Below are 20,508 nucleotides of genomic sequence, written 5' to 3' on the forward strand. Positions count from 1 at the left end.
GTATGAAGGGCATTTAGGTTGAATTTTGCCACAGTTTGCATCTTAAATTTGCCCATTACGTGTCTTTCTTGGCTTCCCACTTAAGATGATATAAGTACAGAGCTGTTTATTTTCATTTAATTATAGAACTTTTCAGTGAAGAAAAGGCCACAGTTTATATCGAATAAGTGGAGTATTTGGGAAGCTGCTTTTGAGAATGAACACATTGTCTGAGGACAAATTTAGACCTCACTGCTGCTTAGATTACGTGTGGGTAGAAAGGATGTTGTAGCCACGTGACTAAAACAGTCTGGTCCAGCTTTCAATTGGTGACATTTTAACCCCTTGTATCTGGACCCTTTCATCCTGCAGGATGTTTTGCATTTGATTTCTGCAAGATTTAAGAATTGGCACGACACAGGGGGTCGACAAAGAAGTGTGTGAAGTTTACTCGACACAGTTTAGAACGAAAATGTCCTCACCCACGTCCAGACGGAATAGTTCCCGTGGATCTGTGTGTGGGTACAGGGCATCATCTGAGTGCCATGTTCGTCGCAGGGGCTCCAGCTGCTCATACTTTCCCCCTGAAGATTTCTCCGTCAGTCTTAACCAGCCGATAGTTGCTATCACGCTCCGGTTCTTGTTGGCGATAGATCTGTGGTTGTCCAAGCAGCTCGGAGTGTGCGCCTGTGAGGAGTCCCCATGGGGCGGCATACGGCCCCTGGTGCGTCTGGTGGAGTTCTCCGGGCATATCATCCCCTGGCTCGTCGGCACTTTTTACACTTTGCTCCGTGGAGAGAGCGTGGAGGAGCAGGAGATCATGCTGAATTTGGCCTTGGGTGAGTCAATGGACTTATTTAATTACATTTTGGAATAAAATTATGGTTTCATAATAGATGAATCTAAGTTGAATTCTATCAATATGATTATGAATTCATGTCATACATTTTTGTTTTCCTCTCTTGATAACTACCACTTATCCCAACAAATGCAGTTTCATTTATTTTGCAGGCATTTAATTTATCTGATAAGGAAACGAGTATTTTTAAAAATCTTTTGCCAAAATAAATTCTCCTGAATGCAGCAGGCAAATTTTGAATCTGATTTTGTGTTGGTGTCTTACACACCCATATTATCATACTACATTTGTGCGTACTACCGGTGCGCAATTACGCACTGTCGTGCCAGCTCTAATATAAAGTCTTTGACAGTCAACAAGTGTTTTTATTAATTTAACTATTTAATTTTGATATCATAGTATTATCAGTAACGCACGAAAACAAACAGTCCAACAAACCAAAGCCAAAGCTTTCCCCCTGCAGTGTCAGACAGTTCTTTGTAAAGATGCAAGCTGCTTGTGAGTCCACGTGAGTGAGAAACATCAACAGAGCAGTCATGGAAAATGTTCTACTTTGAGCCATAGCTGACAACAGCTGAGGCCACTAAGACACACGCACGCGACATGGCTGATGTTTAATTTGCAAACTGTGCACTACAGTAGCTAACTGACAGTTTCAATATCAAATCCTTCTGTGAACTATTTCTGGGATACAATCGCCTATAGGATGCCACTGTGATGTGGAAAAACCGGGCTCTTCTTTTAGCTATAGGCTGATGAGAGATTAAGGTCAAGGGTAGCTTACTTCAAACATTTAAATTGGTATGATTTCGTTTTAACTTTTTTCTACTTTACAAAACAGTTTCCTTGCTTCAGATTTGTTATGGAATGCCCCCCAACAAAGAGAAATATACACGTATGTGTACAGAACTCAAAGATGTTGATCAGTATGTAATCTGCAAACACACACAAAGAAGCAAAGAGGAAAATGTTAGTGTTGTTTGGTAAAGTGCAGTTCCTGTGAAGTCATGCAGTTGTGTCTGAAGCCAAAAGTTAATCATGTCACTTATTAAAATTATTTATTTTAGGGCTGTATTAAACACTCCATTTTAAATGGTAATTAGTCTTCTATTCCTAGGTAGCAGGCTGTTGCACTGAGGGACAGAGCTTTGCTAAGGATGCAGCTCTAATTAAATACTCCAAGGACGAGTCATAAGCCATAACACCAGTCTACCAGTTGACCAGAAAAAGTCTGGTCAACTTAAATTGGTGAAATGAAATGAAAACAACAGGTAAAGCATCCTTGAAATGATCGAAATCACAATATTGAAGATGTCGTCACTTCAACTGTAACTGAATTTTTCTATTCATGATCAAACCTCAGCCTGCTGAATTATTTTGATTCACAGCAAAGCAAACAATTCTATTGAAAGAAAAACTTGTGAATCAGTGTTTATGAAGTTAATGTTGACATTTCTTTCCTAACTCAGCTCTCCCTCTTCTCAGAGTCTTTACCTTGTCACTCGTTTCATTGTAGCTGAAGTCACTTTAATGATTTGGAACCTAGAGATGCTATCTCCAGCTCTGTTGCTGTTGTCTGGATTGCAGGACACAATGTTGCTTCACTTTCCTCATCGGAAACGGTTGTGGTCCAGTAGCTCCTCAGGCTGCTCTCACATCTTTGCCTGATAACTTTTATTTTTCGTCTCTTCAGACTCTTGAGAGAGAATCTAGGTTTTTTTTTAGTTTATTTATTTATTTATTTAAACTGATGTTTCATCTCTCTTTTCTCTTTAGCTCTGGTTATGGACCTGCTTTTAGTAAGACTTCTGAAGAGTCTGGTCAGACGTCGCAGGCCGGCCCAGAACCGCTCTGAAATCCTCTCTACCTTCTTTGTGGAGCGTTACTCCTTCCCTTCAGGCCATGCTACACGAGCTGCCATGTGTGCCCGCTTCATCCTCGCACAGCTGGTGGACACAGCCTCGATGCGGGTCCTGGTGGTTGGTTGGGCCACTCTGGTGAGCCTGTCTCGTCTGCTGCTTGCCAGACAGTATGTAACAGATGTGGGCTTTGGCCTGGCCATGGGATACTGCCAGTACAGTTTGGTGGAAAGGTTGTGGGTGTCCTGGGACTGTCTGCAGGACCTGCTGCTAATAGGACTGAGAGAGAGACTCAACAGGGTTTACAGTGGACTTCAAATTGCAGACTGGAAACAATAGGGTAACTTGAAGTGTATGCAAACGTGGGGAAAATGTGTCCCATGAGTGTGTAATGCAAAAATTCCCATCTGTTATAAAGGAGACATCTATTGATTTTAGATTTGTTTTATTTTTTTGTTAACCTGTTTGTGTGTTCTCCACTTTTTTTTGAAGAAGTATAGGTGGGTATCTGAAATACAATATATTAGGGATGTCCGGATCAGATCACATGATCAGAAATCAGGGCCAATCACATAGTTACAGACCCGATAGCAATTGACTATAATATCTTAGTATTTACTGCTGTTGTTTGGTGATACAGAGTCAGACTGTCTCAACTCCACACAATAACAATGCAGGGCATGACATCACAGCAGTGACACGACTGGTTGAATGCCGTAAAGTAGAGCAGAATATGTCAGAAGCTTTAAGCTGGGAGCAGGATGTATTAGAGTAGAAGTATCAGGACTCGGTATCAACAGATACCTAAAATCAATGACTCGGAATCAGGGGCAAAAATACCTGATCGAGACATCCCTACAATATAAGGCTTGAATGGAAACAAAGGAGGCTGCATATCACTCAGTGATACATCTCCAGAGCTGATTTATATAACATTCATTTTTCAATAAGAGAAAACTGAAACCCAATAGAAGTAAGCTGAATGGCTTACAGTCTTTCATCTTACCAAGATTAAGTGCCATATTTTTGGTTGTGTTTGAAATCTTAGGTTGAATAAAAACAGCACACAGCTTAACAGCAACAATACGGCGTCTTCACCCAACCATTCTGAAGTAATTTTTTGAAGCCTATTAATGACAGTGACCGTATTGGAAAAGCAGACCGATTTAATCATGGAGATGGGGTGAAGGGCTTTAAGCCTGTTAGCAAGCTTCCTTGCTAACAACTACAGTGCCTCCTGTCAGTCAAGTCAGCCAAACCCCTAAGTGTACAAAACTGTAACTTTTCAAAACAATTTTAACTTTTTTTTGTACCAGGCTGTAAGAATAATAAACTGTTCTGTGAAGATGAGCTTTAAAATGGTTTGGCATCCAGAATTTTTAGAGCCATGTCTTAAATGGACATTTGAGGAATTGGAGTTTTTCATTACTGCAGCCTTGGCTCTATGTTTCAACGATAAAGGATGCCAACTGGTGTAAAATGAGAATTTCAGTATGTAGCATCAAAATGATCTCATAACATGACTGTGGTTAACTGTTTTTAAGTTGTGGTTTGGGCCATTTTTGCTTTTTGATAATAGCTGAAGAGAAATAGGTAATGATGGGAACAGAGAGAGGGGGACTTTTTCTTTTCATTATTTGGTTGTAGTCCTATATTATAATCCACAGTGGGTTCACAGTGTTAAAAATGAGCCACCAACTAAAAAGGCAATCTTTAAGCCACAGTGTGTAAGTGGTATGGTATGACTTTGGTGTTACATTTCAACAAGGAGATCAAGGGGCCTGTTTTGTGAGCTAATAATGTAACATAAGTATAATGCAAGTACATTAGCTGTCTACAGAGGGCAGTGCATTACAAGAGTATCATCCTAGACTTTCAGGTTTAGCTGCAGGCCATACTTGAGGATGCAGAGACGTGGGAGTGTGTGTTTGAGGTTTCAGGTATATTATGTGACTGTGTTACACCTTACATTGTTTTATTTTGTAAATTAAATGACAATCTCATTTCACTTTATTTTTCATGTGTGATTTTCTATCAACAACCTCCCACACCTCTTCCCATTATAGCTAAGAAAAGACACAGCTTTAGCTCAAAGTCAGCACAGAAAAGGTGAACTACCTACAGGATGTATGGGAAGTTAACTTTAGCCATAACCTTTTTTTTTTTTTTAAATGATAATGTTCTTGTCTCCTCAATAGTGAACATACCTCATCCATGCCTTGGTGAAGCTAAGGATGTAGGATTATTTTTTATGTCCATGTTTTTTTGACCACCTGTCATGACTGGACACAGATATTCCAATGGAGCTTTTAATACAGATGAGCACGGAAACGGGTCACACTGGCAAGAAATCTGTGAGAATGTTTAAACTACTTCAAAGGCCCTGGTCCTGTTAGTGCTATTACTTTATATGATGTTCAGTAAGGATAACAGATGTTTTGTCAGCTTGTAAAAGAGTCCAACTCTGGCCTGTAATTTAACGCTAGTTTAGTTTCAAATGTGTTTTAAAGGTGAAAGTTATTGATTTCAGTTTAAGATGAAGCCACTTATGGATAACAAGGTGAGCCCCCAGCTCCCCGTTAAGTTGTTTACTTGCTGCTCACAAGACGCCTGTTAATGTATTTAAACACACACCAGTCAGTAACTGAGCTCCCACTGCACACTTAAAAGATAACGGACACTACAGAGCTGAAAGTGTCCAGCATACCACTGCAGTGTGAAAACACTTTCCTGTTGCTTTCAAAGCTGCTTTGAGACAAATGCCCTTAAGAGTTTTATCATACATCCTGTATCATGATGAATGAAAAGAGTAGCATAATTCAAAACATTTTGTAAGTGATGATCAGGAGAAATTTAGATTTTTATATTTGAAACTACCAAACTCTAAGAACTCTCAGATTGCATGCCTGGCCCATATTTGTGTGTGTGTATGTTTGTATTTTAAAATAATATAGCTTGTGTTCTGTACTTGTAAAAAAAAATATTGTGTTTCAAGTTGCAAAGAAGAAAACAGCATACACATATATTCAATCACAATTGTGTTTATTGAAAACTTAAATAATATTCTTTGCTCATATCAAAAATATTTTACTTTTAAACATGATTACTGTTTATGATAATCAATGGCCTTTACAGAGGATATATTGTAGCTACATAAATCTGCTTTATGAAAATACATCTGCAGCTATAAGAGATTTTATTTACAATAGAATTACAAAAATAGAATTTAATGATGCAAAAACAGAGAATACTAGGCTTTGCAATAGCTTCAGCACAATTCAGCTGACTTTATATTTATCCTGCTGACAGTCTGTCTGTGTCCTCTTCAGCCACTGCTCTGATTGGCCCGTCCCAGTCTGATGTCATAGGTGACCATGTGGAAGTTGTCCCATGCGTGTAGCTTCCTCTGGGCATGGTTGTAGTCCACCATGCTGTTGTAACGGTACTTGTTCTTGAAGGGAACAGCGATAGCCCGTCCCTGGTTGGTGGCAGTGTCGAACATGTAGTTGATGGTTGTGTTTGGTGCTGTGTAGCTGGCCACTGTGTACAGTCGTCCACATATCATGAACGAGTTGGCCACTGTGTTCTTTCTGATGTTGGTCTCCCAGCTCTTCTTCACCACCAGACTCTCAGGGTCCAGTTGGGAGACCACGATGGCGCCCTTTGCCTTGCTGGTGCTGTAAACTGCCCACAAACCCTGCTCATCTGCTGCCAGGTCTATGTCTGTGTAGCCACCCCAGGAGTACGGGAACTGACCGTGGAAGCCAGCGTGTGGCAGCTCAAGACGTGATGCTAGCTTCTCAGAGGCCAAGTTGTAACGAATCAGAGTACGGCTACGTTTGCGCTGGTAGTAGAGGGAGCCGCGGTACATGGTGGCCCCTGTGCTCTCTACAGGCTCAGGCAGGACCAAAACCTTCATGGGGAATCCTCGAGAGAACTGATCCATGTCGTCATATGCAAAGAGCTGACGGACGTCTTTGCCCACTGCGTCGATACGCCAAACGGTTTTGTTGGTGTAGTGATCACCCTGTGGCTCAGGATCCTGCAGCCACACTCCATACTTCCCTGTGATGCTGTCAGCCTTCCTGTGCATCACAGGATCTCCCACTGACTGCAGCTCTCCACAGCCTGGAGGGGGGAGGACATGACAGGTGTTAGATTCACATGATAGGAACCAAATATTCTTGCAGCATGGAGCCTTCTTTTCTGCAGCCAACATTTACCTGTGAAGGTGTTGTTTCCTTCAGGTAGGAGATGGGATGCAGGAACCTCTGTGACCTCAGCCTTCATCTCCTGGTAGGCACCATTCACTGCGTCATATGCAGGATCTAAGAGACACAGAAAATAAGGAAGGAATGTAATTTTGAGCACTAAAACATGACAAAAAAAATGTTGTTTTATGTCATTAAGTGTTACGTTAGAGCCCCAACATTCATAGATCTGTGCAAAGTATGTCATCTTTTTGCCCTAAGAGTATTGTGAGGTCCTTACCATTGCTTTTTGCTGGTGTTCATCACGTGCACGTTAACAAGCACGCATGAGTGGCAAAGCTGTAAAAGTAGGGTCTGTGTTGTAAATTCCAAACCCATTACTTATCCCAGGACAGCTAACTGCAACCTGACCTGTTGCCCCTGGAGCCTTTTCATATCCTCCATCAACCATGAAAACATTCATAAAAAATCAAAACAGAGGAGCAGCTACTGCTCAGGAAATCAGGAAAAGCAGCTTTATATTTTTCCTACAGCATGCTTAAGCTATAATTAAGTACCAGAAAAAAGGTGTCTTAAATGTGTGTTTTTACCGTCCACACACTTATGTACATACCACTTGCAGGTCTGTTTCCATGCCCTGAGATGTGCGCCGGCTGGCAGGGTTTCTGCCTCAGGTTCTCTGCCTCCTGACTCAGCTCCTCCAGCCTCCTCTGCAGCCCCTGAACCTGCCTGTTCAGACGATCCTTGTCCTCCTGCAGCTGATTTCTCTCGCTTGTAACTAGGGAGAGAGCCTCCTGCAGACCCTCTTCACCGTTAGCTCTGCCCCCTGTCTCTGCACCACCGTCCTGTCCTGCTATCAGACGGCTGACCAACGTTTCCAACAGAGTGAGACGGGACAGCACTCCATCCATCTCTGTTTTCATGTTGCTTCCAGGACAGCTGGACTCCTGTGGGCTGGCCACGGTGAAGGTGTATTGGCAGCGGCCAGCGTGGTCATTGTACCGGTGGAGGGAGGCTCTGTCTTGGCTCTGGCTCAGAGTGGACAGAGTTAAACAGGAGAGCATCAAGTAGAACACCTGAAACCACATATTGTAAGGTCAGAGTGAGTTGGTAGTCTTCTGAAACTTTTAATCTTCCTCTGGTTAGTGGAGATTCTCTCTTGGTTAAAGTTTTCTTTCTGTCTTTGGCTTGTCCTGCTCCACCTGAGCTCCCTGGTCGGTGCAGGTCAGACTCTGAATTCCAGCAATGCTCAGAGTGAGATATTTATACAGTTAACCGTCAAAGGGAGGGAGGGGACAAGGAGTGTGTCAGGGAGGGAAACATAGCCAGGGGGTACGAAGTGTTTGTCCTCGTGTTTCTGCTGTTTGGTGTAATTGGCTTTAGTTGTGTTGAAGGGTACAAGCGAGGGAAAATCACCCAGATCAGTGGAAAAATACACAATTTGGAATTTGTTTTTTCCTTCTTTAATTGTGTCTCAGCAGTTGGTATGTCTCTGCAGGTTGTTTTGACTGGACAGCACCTCTTTATGTGTCTACTGACTGTCACCTGCAGGGCTGTTTACTTCCTCCGTAACCGATAGTTTTACTATTAAGCCACCATGTGATTAACATTAAACACAATTTATAGCCTGGGCTTGGAGTGATATTTGGGCTGGAGGGACTGTGTGTTGGAATCTGGGTAACAAGGCTCAACATTATGTAACCTGCTCCTTCTTAAGACCTGAAACCACTCCACAGCTGGGCAGGATGTCTGGCACAGGAGGATAGGCTGAAATCTGGCTAGGAATGGAGATGTGGTGTGATCGTCTCTTGTTCTTCCTACCAAACCCAAATGAAAACCACATGCAGTCAGTCGAGCGTGGGGAAATTTTCTACTAGTGTGCATTTTCACTGTTTGTTGCTTAATTAATTTATGAGACAAAATTTTTAGGATACTAATTACCCTGGGATTATGTAACCTTTTAGTCCCTCGATTCAGTGCAGCATTTTTCAGAAGCAACATATAGCTGTTTGACACTTCAATACACGGTGATGCAAAAGTAATGAATTAAATGCACTTGTCAAAAAAACTAGATGCATAAGAAGGTTTTTTATTTGGTAGGAGTGAGTTCAGACAAAGCTAAGGCCCACATGCACTTCCAGTCATCACCATAGACTGTGTAGTAGACAGCGTGGCTCTGCCTTAACCATTGTATGGTTTTGAACCCAAAATACCAGTTGGGGTATTTTGGCACCGCCATTGTGGAGCCAGAGTCTGCGCAGTAGAGGCTGTGTGGGACTCAAAGAGAATTAGAGTGGAGCCGAGTGACAAAAATAATAATCATTTTTTTTCTTTTGAGAGTCTAATCACTTCTTTGCTCTCCATCCCGACATATTTCACAATCCCTGAAAAAATCCACAAGAACTGCAGTTGACAGTCATCGTTATGTTCGAGGTAAAGCCCCATTTCTGACCTCTTATAACTAATACAAATAAAACTTTTCAGGTAGCCAAATAATATCTTCAAATCACCACTACAATGAGATGTGAGAAACATTTCTACGAAGTGCATTAATTTCTTGTAGTTTGACCACAGATCATCTGGAATGACCGAGGAGATGGAGTTTTTGACCTATACTGCAGCCAGCCACCAGGGGGAGCAGTTTTTGTGGCAACATCACTTAAAGCCTAGCAAGGTAACATCCATGTTTTTGTTACTGTCTGTGATTATGACACAAATAGGACCTTTGGTCACAATGTACCGTAGTGCCACGGCCTATTTGCCCGTAGTGTTAGCTGCATGCACAGCTGCTAAAAATTGTCAGGTTAACTAGTTGTAACATAAAAGCAAGATGTGCAGAACATAATGTGTCCAGGGGACGTCCTGGAAAACCCCTGTCCAACAAATTCAAATTGCACATGCCTACTGCACATAGACAGCGATGTACATGGCGAGTGGCAACAGTGTCACGGAGAAGAATTTTTCTGCATATCTCGGGGGCATCGTCATACTTATCTAAAGGATTCATTCGATCCCTTAATATCTGATCTCTTCACACATTCCATCTTAACGTAACGCATGAGCACAATGTTCGCCAGCTTTAAAACAGGTGTGGAAATCCTGCTGCTAGCACCTGTTAAGATTGAAGCGACCAATAGACTGTATGATACAGGGGCTACCACAATTAAATTTAATGCTTTGTTGGGGTGGTAAACTGGCTCATACATAGCACTTTTATTTTATTTTTTTTCACCATTTGAACAAATGGTCTGTTTCTTTGCTAACAGCTGGATGTGCATATTGGCCCCCAGTGATCACAGTCTTGCAAGTGAGAACTTTCCCTTTGTTTGGCCAAAAAGCTCAAGATTTAATCCCAAAATAAGTATCTTTTGCTTTCTTGAATGATATAATTTTGCGTGAATGGAAATGATAAACAGGATGTAAACACTATTGTCAACATCTCCATGTAGCTCTTTACCGTTCTCCAGCTTAGTTCTATAGGTTGGCAGGTAAAAGTTTGTCAATGAGTTTAAATACAAAGTACAGCTTATGTTATTTGTTTCTGATGTACTGCACAGTTTAACATTTTGGACAACCTGAAACAACAACACAATGCATCCTGAGATGAACACTCTTTGGCAAGTCATCCAGCCTTTTTTTTTCAAAACTCCAAAACACAGCCTTCTCGTTTTGCTGCTCCACTATCTGGAGAAAACTTTCTGCCTGTGATTGTTTATTTAGAGAGATGAATTAAGTCTCTGAGCCTGTCCTCGGGTGATCACCAGCACTATTTCACGAAATCAAAATTAGTCACTCAGCAAGTTTTTTACCCTCTGTTTATTTGGATCAAACTTGAGGAATGATTGTTGACCAACCAAGAGAAAGAAAAATATGGCCGTCCCAGCGCAGCATTCTTCTATTACAGCTTGAAATATGACTCAAAGGTAAGCGCAGAAGCCAAATATTTTTGTGACAGAGCACATCATATCAAAAACAAACTCTGTCTTTAAATCAAAGCCATGCTGTTTGTCTTCCTTTCCTTTCTGTACAGGAGGCATGAGTCCCACCTGTGTTCCAACTGTCTCCATGTGATATGTCTGCGACCTCGTCTGCTTCTCTGCTGAACAGAAAGGAGAGAAGATAATATATTATCAACACAAGTGTACCAATTGTAAGTTTTCAAAAAACACCCTGGTTCCTTTGTGGCCCTTTCTGTTGTTATTTTTAACTGACAAAACATCCTCATAGTTCATCTCTGTTCATCACTGTCATATCCATTCATCTTTATTTCATCAACATGCCTCTCGTTACAATGAGCCATTTTACTGTGAAAACTAGCACACAGCACACGTTTGTTTCTGGTCCCAGTAGATCAATCTGTTAACCTAGTTAAACTGTCCACTTTACAACCTGTGGCAGGTATGTGGTATTCCAGATTGAGGTGTGTTTTCTTACATAACATGTCGACTCAGACACGCTGTAAAAAGCAAGCAGAGGATCCACATGCGCCAAGTGTTTAACACAGACATTCTTTCTCGATGCTGCAGCAGCTCCGCAGGGAGCCCCCCTGTTTGTCAGGTGCTGATGGTTCCTACAGTGTGTTCCCGTCTTTTGGTCACTCATGGGATCAGTAAACAACACAGAACAACCACGTGCAAGAGCTAAATTCATATACAGTGATTATTAAAGCATGAAGGACTTTTTGCTTGCTGTATATACAGTAGTTATGTATGTAGTTTTAGTCTTGACATTTATAGTTTCATACTTTATTTTAACCCCAGAAGCTATGACCTACAATCACAATCCCATAAATGTTTAGATGTCGAGTGAGGTGATGAAAAAAAACCCTGTGTTTCACTGACAAACAAAACTTGTAAAAATTGGAACATAAATTTTATTTAAAACCGCACAACGACCACATATCAGATGCTGAAGAAAGAAAAAAGTTCTTTGGGAATGAAATGCTTATTCTTGTTAAGTTCCCAAAAACAATCCATGGTTTCCTTTTTGCATGGTGCAGCTTTAACATGCATTTATGGGTGCAGTGATGAACTTCTGAAAGACAGAGGTATTTCAAAGTGATTTTGAGCTCATGCAGTGATTTCCACTACAAAGTCACATCTTTTTATAATGCAGTGCAGCTTGTGGGCCCAAGAATCAAAGAAATCCAGTAGTGTTTTTAAACTTGTCCATTTTGTACAAAGCTTCCTTTAGATTCTGAATGTTTTAGTGATATTTTCCACTTTAGATGAAAAAAACTCTCAAATTCTTTTCAATTTTGTGTTTGGGATTATTATTTTTGAACCTCCTCACTCAGCCTCGAATACTCTTTTAAAACAGGGGTGCCTAAAGTCTTTTTCAGTAAAGGACCAAAAACAAAACAGGGTGGAGGGTAGCAGCCCAAAACTAAACATTCATGTTGCAGTGCATGATATTAAATATGCCTTTAGCATAATTGTGCAAAATAAATACTAAAACAAGTCATTTTGAAAAAAAAAAAAAAACTTTACTGTGTTTCCCAGCGTGAAACTACTGAATATCGATATGGCATAAACACTGGGCCTACGTCTTCAAAGACATTTAGTGCAATATAACCAGCCCAACATGAGACACAACATGATTCTGTGAAACCAAAATGGTGCATTTTCCAGCTTTTAAAATAAAGAATAAAAAAAAACTGGACACCTGCTCTAGGGTTTTTTCCTCATAAATAATTACTGTATTTACATTAATTGAAGATTATACTTTTTTAAAAACAGCAACTTTCTGCCTATATATTTGGCAAACTGCTGTGGGATCCATTTCTTAAAAAAGTACTCATGTTCCCAACTATTTTTAAACTTTCTCTTGTCAGAGTGCCACTGTCTCATGCTCCATCCCAGCCCTGACCCTGCATCCGCTCACTCTCTGTAGGACTAGTGCAACTCCCAATGTAACACAGTGTTAATTTGTAGTCAGGAGAGGAAGTTCAACAATTAATAGATAATGAAGGAGAAAGTCAGGCTGCTGACAGTGGGAAAATAATACTGATAATTTATATATATATATATATATATATATATATATATATATATATATATATATATATATATATATATATATATATATATATATATATATATATATATATATATATATATATATATATATATATATATATTCAAGTCTGGGCAGCGGGTCGAAAAATCGCTGGCAGGCCAACTTTGGTCCACAGGCCCCAAATTGGACAACCCTGCTCTAAGATTTGACTGCCCCCAAAATATCCTTTTAAAGCCAATCATGCTGTGCTAGCAGAGCTATTACAACCAGGATTTTAAACTAAGTATGCCACTTTGGTTAAGGAATTTGTGTGGTAGGGCCATACGACCCTTGGCCACCCTTCATGACACACCCTTCCATACAGGACATGAACAAATAACAAAACTCCAGCTGTTCTCTAATAAAAATGATAAATAACAAATGAGTAATGCAACCAGATGGAAAACGGATAAATAATGGCAGAGGTCTGGACTTATTTTGGCTGTTATTTCAAAGCACAAACCCAGAATTCCTTGCAGTACTTGGATTTCCCTACTTGAATTCAGAAGAGAGATTTTATGGCTAGCCTGAATATGAATTTCATTACATTATGCAACAGGAAGCAGGAGGAGGGCTGTTTGGGACATTGGCAGAGCAGAAGAAAAACAGAACAGACGACAGGAACAGTGTGAATGCTGAGGGAGGACAGTATTTGAGATTGAAATGCAGATTGCCAGAGTTGTTTACTCCCAGCTTTTCCACTCCTATAGCTTGAGAGACATTTCATGAAATGTATTCAGCAGGAAAGTGGCTTTGAGTCATTCGGACTCTGTCAACATAATTTTACAGTTACCCTCACCGCTATGACCTGCTAAAATTGCATTTACAGGTGTGAAGTGTTGCATAACGTGCATTTACATGGGTACCAGTTTGCCTTGTTGATGCAGAAAAGCATTGAGGGTGTAACACCTTTAAACATAACCTGTCCTTAACAGACAGCATCTGAAGCTCACATGAGTCATGGCGTTTGATACGTAGGGAGTGTTTGATGGCGCTGAATGATAATTAGGGTTTAGTTCACTGTACAGAATGAACACACAAGGGTTCAGTGAGAGGTCTTTGAGGTGAGGCATTGAAGTGGCCTGCTGCTGTCTGCTTTGTCTTTGAAGGTGTAATCACAGGCGATCACACACCTACACACATGAATCCTCGGCCTCACAGCGGTACAGTAGGTGTTGTTTGGTTTCTAACAGCTTCGTGCAGGTGTTGCACCAGAGGCTCTCATTACCGACATAGACATGGCACCAGAGTGTCAGACAGTCAAATGTGCAGACATGCCAGACCAAATCCATGCAACTTACTAAACTGTTTTAAAACTTAATTTGTACTGCGTGACTTATGTAGGAGTCCCCTGTCTCTCAGTAAATGATGTGGCTCTTAAAGGTGTTGAGAAATGCTATCATTACTCTCATAGTACTGTACATCTCCAGAAAGTAGGGTAGAGACAGTAAATCTTTGGCATGAGCTGCAACAGTAGAAATAAGGATGAGCACAGAGACAGAATACCAAAAGTTAGTCTTCATGGTAGGAATTTTCCTTGGACGTCACTCATAATAACTCTTACTCCAACCGTATTACTCACAGGCTTGGAATCTCAAATGCTGTTATGATTTTCCCCAAGGTTACAGGTGAAACATTCTTGTGTAAGAAACGATGTGAGCAACTGTGGTCAAGATTGTAATGTTTTTACTGTTTGCACTTTGTTCTGGATTTCTGAAAACAAATTAGTGGAAGGAAACAATGCTCTGGTATGTGTTGGAAACGCAATAAGAAAGTGTATCACCCCAGATTTTATATGCAAAAAGGATGATCTATCTTATCTGGTTTCAAATCTACTGCCAATCGAAACTTAATATACAAATCGAAGCACTGGCGCTATGCTCGGCTCTATAGGGTTGATCAGTCTCTTCTCTTTAAAACATGTATTTACTTCATTTCAATTGAAATGTAACAAAAAACAGAACATGTACAAAACTTTTGACAGGATTCCTGCCATAGCAACAGCAACAGACCGGGAGAACATGCCCTCAAACTTGTGTTAGTTTCTGCTCTCTAGTTATTCTTATAATTGTTTTAAATTCCCCTAAAGTTACAAAATGTGTCAACTTCAAGTCCTTCTACACATCATTTCAGGCAGACGGGGCATTTTACAAAAGCCTCCTGTGGACAAGTGATGTAAATTAGCACCTGTGCTAAATCACTTAAAACAATGCATCTGGTTTGTCCAATGTAATTGTAAAGTCCACATCAAATAAACAATAAATAATAAATAATAATCAGAAAAATATGAAAGCCATTTTGCCCAGTTCAGTTCTTACTCTTGGGATATGCAGCTGTATGATGTCCTGAGAGCGCAGGCCATATTGGCTGAGGTTTCTACCCATGTGTGAACACAGGTATGTAGGAAGTCCAAGAATAGATTAATAAATGAAAATCAGCCAATGTAAGTGTTTGCGAGCGTACAGAGAAGGACAATGTGCAATAGCATATAGGGAACAGTGATGAACTTGATAGCTGCAACCAGTAATAAAACACAGGGCACAGTGATATACAGTATCTAATTTCTTTAAAAACTGATAAGAAGCATTCATAAAAAGCAGGTCTCCATAGTCCAACAAGGGTTAAAATGTTGTGGTGATCAAATTTTTTCTGACTTTTTGAGAAAAACACAACTTATTTCTAAATAAGAAACTCAATTTAAGTGTCAGCTTAGCAGCAAGTTTGTTGATGTGCAATTTAAACGATAGGTTTTCATCAAGAAAAATGCCTAAATATTTATGAGACGATATGATTTTAATTTGAACCCCATGAAAAGTGACAACCTAGGAAGGTGGGGTGGGAGCTGCTTTCCATTTGAAAATAGTATGGTCTTGAATTTATCTGCATTCAGCACTAATTTAAGCTGAGTCAGGCGAGATTAAACAGTATCAAAGGCTGACTGAAGGAACTCAAGAGATTTCAAAAGTGAGGAAGATGAACAATATATTACAGTATCGTCAGCATAGCAGTGGGACACAGTATTAGAGAGATCATAACAAAGCTTATTTACATAACTTGTAAACAACAGTGGCCCTAATATAAAGCCTTGAGGAACACCCTTTAAAATAGGGAGAGAAGAGGAAAATGACCCAGCAGCATGGACACATTGTTTTCTATCTGATAAATAATCTGAGAACCAATTAAAAGTCTGGCTAGATAAGCCAATCTTGTAAAGTCTATCTACCAGGATAACATGGTCGACTGTGTCAAACGCCTTTGACACAGTCTATAAAGAGAGCTGCACAATTTTTTTGACCATCTAGTGCCTCTATGTCATTCACCGCTTTAACAGCAGCGGTTATTGTACTGTGCTGTTTACAAAAACCTGACTGATATTGTGAGAGGAATCTGTGTGCTGAAAACACTGAATTGAACTGGTTTTGTATTGAAGATAGGCACCATGAGTGAATATTGCTGTTAGTGGGCACAGGCCCTTGATCAACCATTTGTGTGTGTCTGCCTTTTCTGACATTGCATCATCTAACCACATAGTATAAAAGTTTGAGAAATCCTGATCATTATAACTCCAGTGGTGTTCCTTCAAGCGTCATCCTTTTGGTATGTTGTTTTTCATAAATATGGGTTTAGGGCCACATCCAACAGTTTCTGTAAATTCCTCTTTTCATACCTAAAACACAAAGTACCCTTCTGTCTGCGTGAATCGTACAGTTTTGCGAGCTGGCTGTTTAAAGGTGTGCATTACGTAATGGGGCCACTGTGTTCCCCCCATTGATGACAGTTTAACAACAGAGCCTTTCTACTCTGCTTCAAGTTAGGCTTAGATTTAGCAGCTTCATGCCAAACCAAGGTCAGGAGGAATACTACCTGTGACTTATGCCGAGTTTTCCCTACCATAAATATCTTGCAACACTGAGTGACTGTACATTGTGCTGTTTTTGCTGTAGAATTACAGGAGCTCACGTGTCTCTCCTTGTCACGTCTTCTGGTAAAGTACTTCAGGAGAGAAAGGGCAGGTCAGCTGAATACCTTCCCAGTAAACAGATCAAGATCTGAGACTGTATCTAATCCAGCATCTGCGGTACAGTTTGTGACTTTTTGTTGGGCTCTATAGAATAAAAAACAGGAACTGTCCTTTAGCATATTTTCTGATACGACTCAAACGGGACACAATAAGGTTATACCTTGGTCTAGGACACGGTGAGCAGACAGAGTCATCCTGTCCAAACAAAGTGCTGCAATGAAGCATGGGTAATGGATGATTCAGGCTGATGATGGAGAGGCGCACTGAGACCAACATGTTGCTAACTACTCTCCCTGGACTCTCTTTGACCTGGAGCCAATAATTTGTTTTCCACCAGCACTCCACCATCTGTCTCTTGTTCAAAGCAACATACGAACATACAAAACCCAAGCCCAGCTACATAAAATAATACCAACACTGAGAAAGGACTCTACCTTTCCTTTTTAAATGGGACTACAAATCTGCCATAAATCTATCAGGACTTTTTCATTTTATTAACACTTTTACTTCTTTTAGCAACACACTGACTAATGAGTAATAAAATATCCATTCATTTTGATTCAACCACCCAAAAACAACATAAAAAAGCTCATTCTGCACCAATACGTATTTATACTAAGAGCTGTGAGTTGAAGGCTTATGGCAGACTGTTATTCTTATATGCTTGTATGTTTACTTTTACTACAATAAAGGGAGAAACGTCCCATTAACCAGTACCACATAGCACGGTTTTAAATGGACTGTGTTTGATGAATGGACTGTGATAATATAGCGCTTTCTCTCCTCTCTGGCATTCATCAGTATTAACTTACCGCACTCACACACTGCTGACAAAGCCACAGGGGCAGTTTGGGGTCCCGCCTCTTCCACAGCCACTAAGGCGCTGGTGCTCTTTACTTATGCTGAATGGCATTGAGGGATATTCTGCCTTTAGAGTATTTGATGATATCAAATTAATATAAACTAAGTACTTTTCAGTGATGCTAGAGTTATTTAGTTGGAACCCATTGGTTTTATCTGTGAGTGACTCTATAAATGGGGAACATTTCAGGTTTACAAAAAACTTCATATTCTATTTGATTGCAAATGATACACCTAGAATGTACTAAATTCATTAGTTTGCAAGCTTAAGCTCTAATGAATTCTTAAATATTTAGGTATAAAAAATGTAGAGCATAATTTTGTCAACCGACTTATGGACAAAAGTTGTGACTATTTTTTCCAACATAAACCCATATTTTACTGACTTTAGAGTTATCCAACAGTTCTATGCAAGACTCAGAAATGTCCCTCATCATTCATTTCACAGTTTAGCCAAAACTGAAAAGAATTTTGGAGCAAAAATCACATGTAACACAGTTGACAACACATTGTAACATGGTTGACATTTTTCTCCATTTCTCAACTGCAGACTTTGAACATTGCACTACCTGACCTCTATCACCTCATAATTCTGTGCATTTCCTTCACATTTTTTTTTTAACATTCATAGTAAGAATACCAGAAAATATTGGTAATGCAGTTGACGAACAATCAAAACGCACCATGTACAGACAATCATTTTGATAAAATATTGATGAGGGGGAGTTAAAACGTGCCACACTTTCTTCATCATTCCCAAAGGATGTGACTTTAATTCATTTAAGTCATGTGACTTTGACGCAAACTGTTGCTGATTTTGGGTTTTTTAAATGGGTAACACAGTTGAAGCACATATCTCGGACACACACACTGAATTATTATATCCATATAAATAATTCAAAATCGTTTACAAACACCTTTGTTATGTTTTAATGATTATTTTAAACAAATAATAACAAAATAGATATTCACAAAGTGTATTCTAGTGTTAATTTTGAAGTGCAAACCTGACATTTGAGAAATCAGACAGCCCAAAAACATGATTTGCATTTTTAGCCAAATAAATTATGGAACCTCTTCACTTTCTGTATTAAATGAAAGTGAAATGTCACCCAAATGACCCACTGTAAAACTGGTCATTGCTTGAAATTGATATTAGAATTGAAAAGTATATCCCATCAACAGTAAATGTACCCTAGTTATACAATCACTCCTATTCCTTAGATGAACATATGTAAACATGAAAAAAAGTATATCCATACTGTGTAAACACAAGCATCAAAAAGTCTTTTAACAAAACGAATAACACAGTGTTGTTGCTGCAGCCACACTGAAGCTAACACTGAAACATGAAAGTCGAGGCATCTGAAAGCTTCACATTCACATATTTTCAGTCATTTCATGGCATCAAAACACTTTCCACCATGTTTACCTCACAAGTCTGACAACAGGAGTCTCATTCCTGTACGACCTTGTGATTCCTGTGAAATGCCCTGAGCCCCCTCATGGACCTCTTTTTAACGGTGTCCGTGCTAAAGGGGAGCAGGTCATCCCTGAAGAAGCCATGGGGTCTCAGTCTAAAAAGAGGGCACCTATATTTTAAGCCTTATATACTGAACTTGAGACAAACTCCTCTGTCAGTCCGGATACCTCAGGAAACTGGATCTTTGGCAGGACATGAAAGGAAGGCTTGAGAAAGAGAGAGGTGTGAAGTCATTGGATACCCATGCTAACACATCCTGTGTGTGTTGTTGAGGTCACAGGGAAAGCAGTCCAGTTTGACTCTTCATAAACATCCTAGATGATTCTCCTACTCTCACTACTGATTTCTATTTGCAGCAAAATATAAAGACTCCCTGACACTTTATGTACATGCTTTTCTTATATTAACCTTGAATTTTTAATAAAGCTTTCTGACATAAAAATGTCTCTATAAAGTCAGACATTTGTCAGGAGCCACTGCAGGTATTTGTGTTTAACTGTAATGTACTGGTATGTGCCAACAGGGCCTGGTCGAAAAGGTTAGGTCTTTACTGCCCCCTAGTGACAGCCCGGCTCACTGTAACACACTGTGACCACTTCAAGAGGCCTGATCATAATGAAAAGGTCCAAGCCTGAACAAATCGATAAGATTAAAACGTCACAGGCAAACAGAGAGAGGCTGCACCGAGCTGTGTCTGCTCTCTCTTTGATGCATCAGATTGTCCAACCTCATCGCAAATGGGTTTGAAAATCAAATCAGAGAAAGAAATCTTCACATGATGTCCATCCCGTAGAGGAAAGACACTTGTGATGTGTAACAGAGATTGTCCTGAGAGGTTAAGACACAATGGCCGCGTCCTTCCACGCATGACCGCCTCCACCAGCCTCGGCCTGCAGTGACAATCTGTCAGTGAGCACATCACGTCTGTGTCCAGCTCAAGCGAACCCTTCAAGGCTCAGTCTTTTCAAATGTGTCACTGCCATGCAGGGGGGAGTTCATCACAGCAATATTATCATATAGACATAACTTGACTGTCACGGATTGTGATATTTACAACAGCTGCTCGTTCCTGCTCCCACTGCAGAGATCTGAAGCAACGCGTAGCTCTTCTGTTGCAGCGATGCGCAGCCGTGCCGCATGACTCACAACGGCAGAGATGGCACGGATGTAAACAGGAG

General features: G+C 40.3%; 2 protein-coding genes across 2 annotated transcripts; one reads left to right on the plus strand and one right to left on the minus strand.

Moving 5' to 3' along the window:
• Positions 1 to 4: 4 nt before the first annotated feature.
• On the plus strand, positions 5 to 4,632 carry LOC141804515 (polyisoprenoid diphosphate/phosphate phosphohydrolase PLPP6-like). The gene is made up of 2 exons (XM_074688975.1): positions 5 to 818; positions 2,615 to 4,632. Exons 1-2 carry the CDS (start codon positions 452 to 454, stop codon positions 3,034 to 3,036), a joined length of 789 nt encoding a protein of 262 aa, XP_074545076.1. The 5' UTR covers positions 5 to 451; the 3' UTR covers positions 3,037 to 4,632.
• A 1,195-nt stretch (positions 4,633 to 5,827) lies between these two features.
• Positions 5,828 to 8,120, minus strand: LOC141804632 (myocilin-like). Its single transcript, XM_074689183.1, has 3 exons — positions 7,522 to 8,120; positions 6,921 to 7,025; positions 5,828 to 6,825 (listed from the first exon to the last, which is right to left on the minus strand). Exons 1-3 carry the CDS (start codon positions 7,994 to 7,996, stop codon positions 6,023 to 6,025), a joined length of 1,383 nt encoding a protein of 460 aa, XP_074545284.1. The 5' UTR covers positions 7,997 to 8,120; the 3' UTR covers positions 5,828 to 6,022.
• Positions 8,121 to 20,508: the final 12,388 nt, after the last annotated feature.

Source organism: Halichoeres trimaculatus, unplaced genomic scaffold (genome assembly GCF_033239565.1).
Source record: "Halichoeres trimaculatus isolate MK-OKI-2021-1 unplaced genomic scaffold, fHalTri1.1 fHalTri1_scaffold_15, whole genome shotgun sequence".
Classification (NCBI taxonomy): Eukaryota; Metazoa; Chordata; class Actinopteri; order Labriformes; family Labridae; genus Halichoeres; species Halichoeres trimaculatus.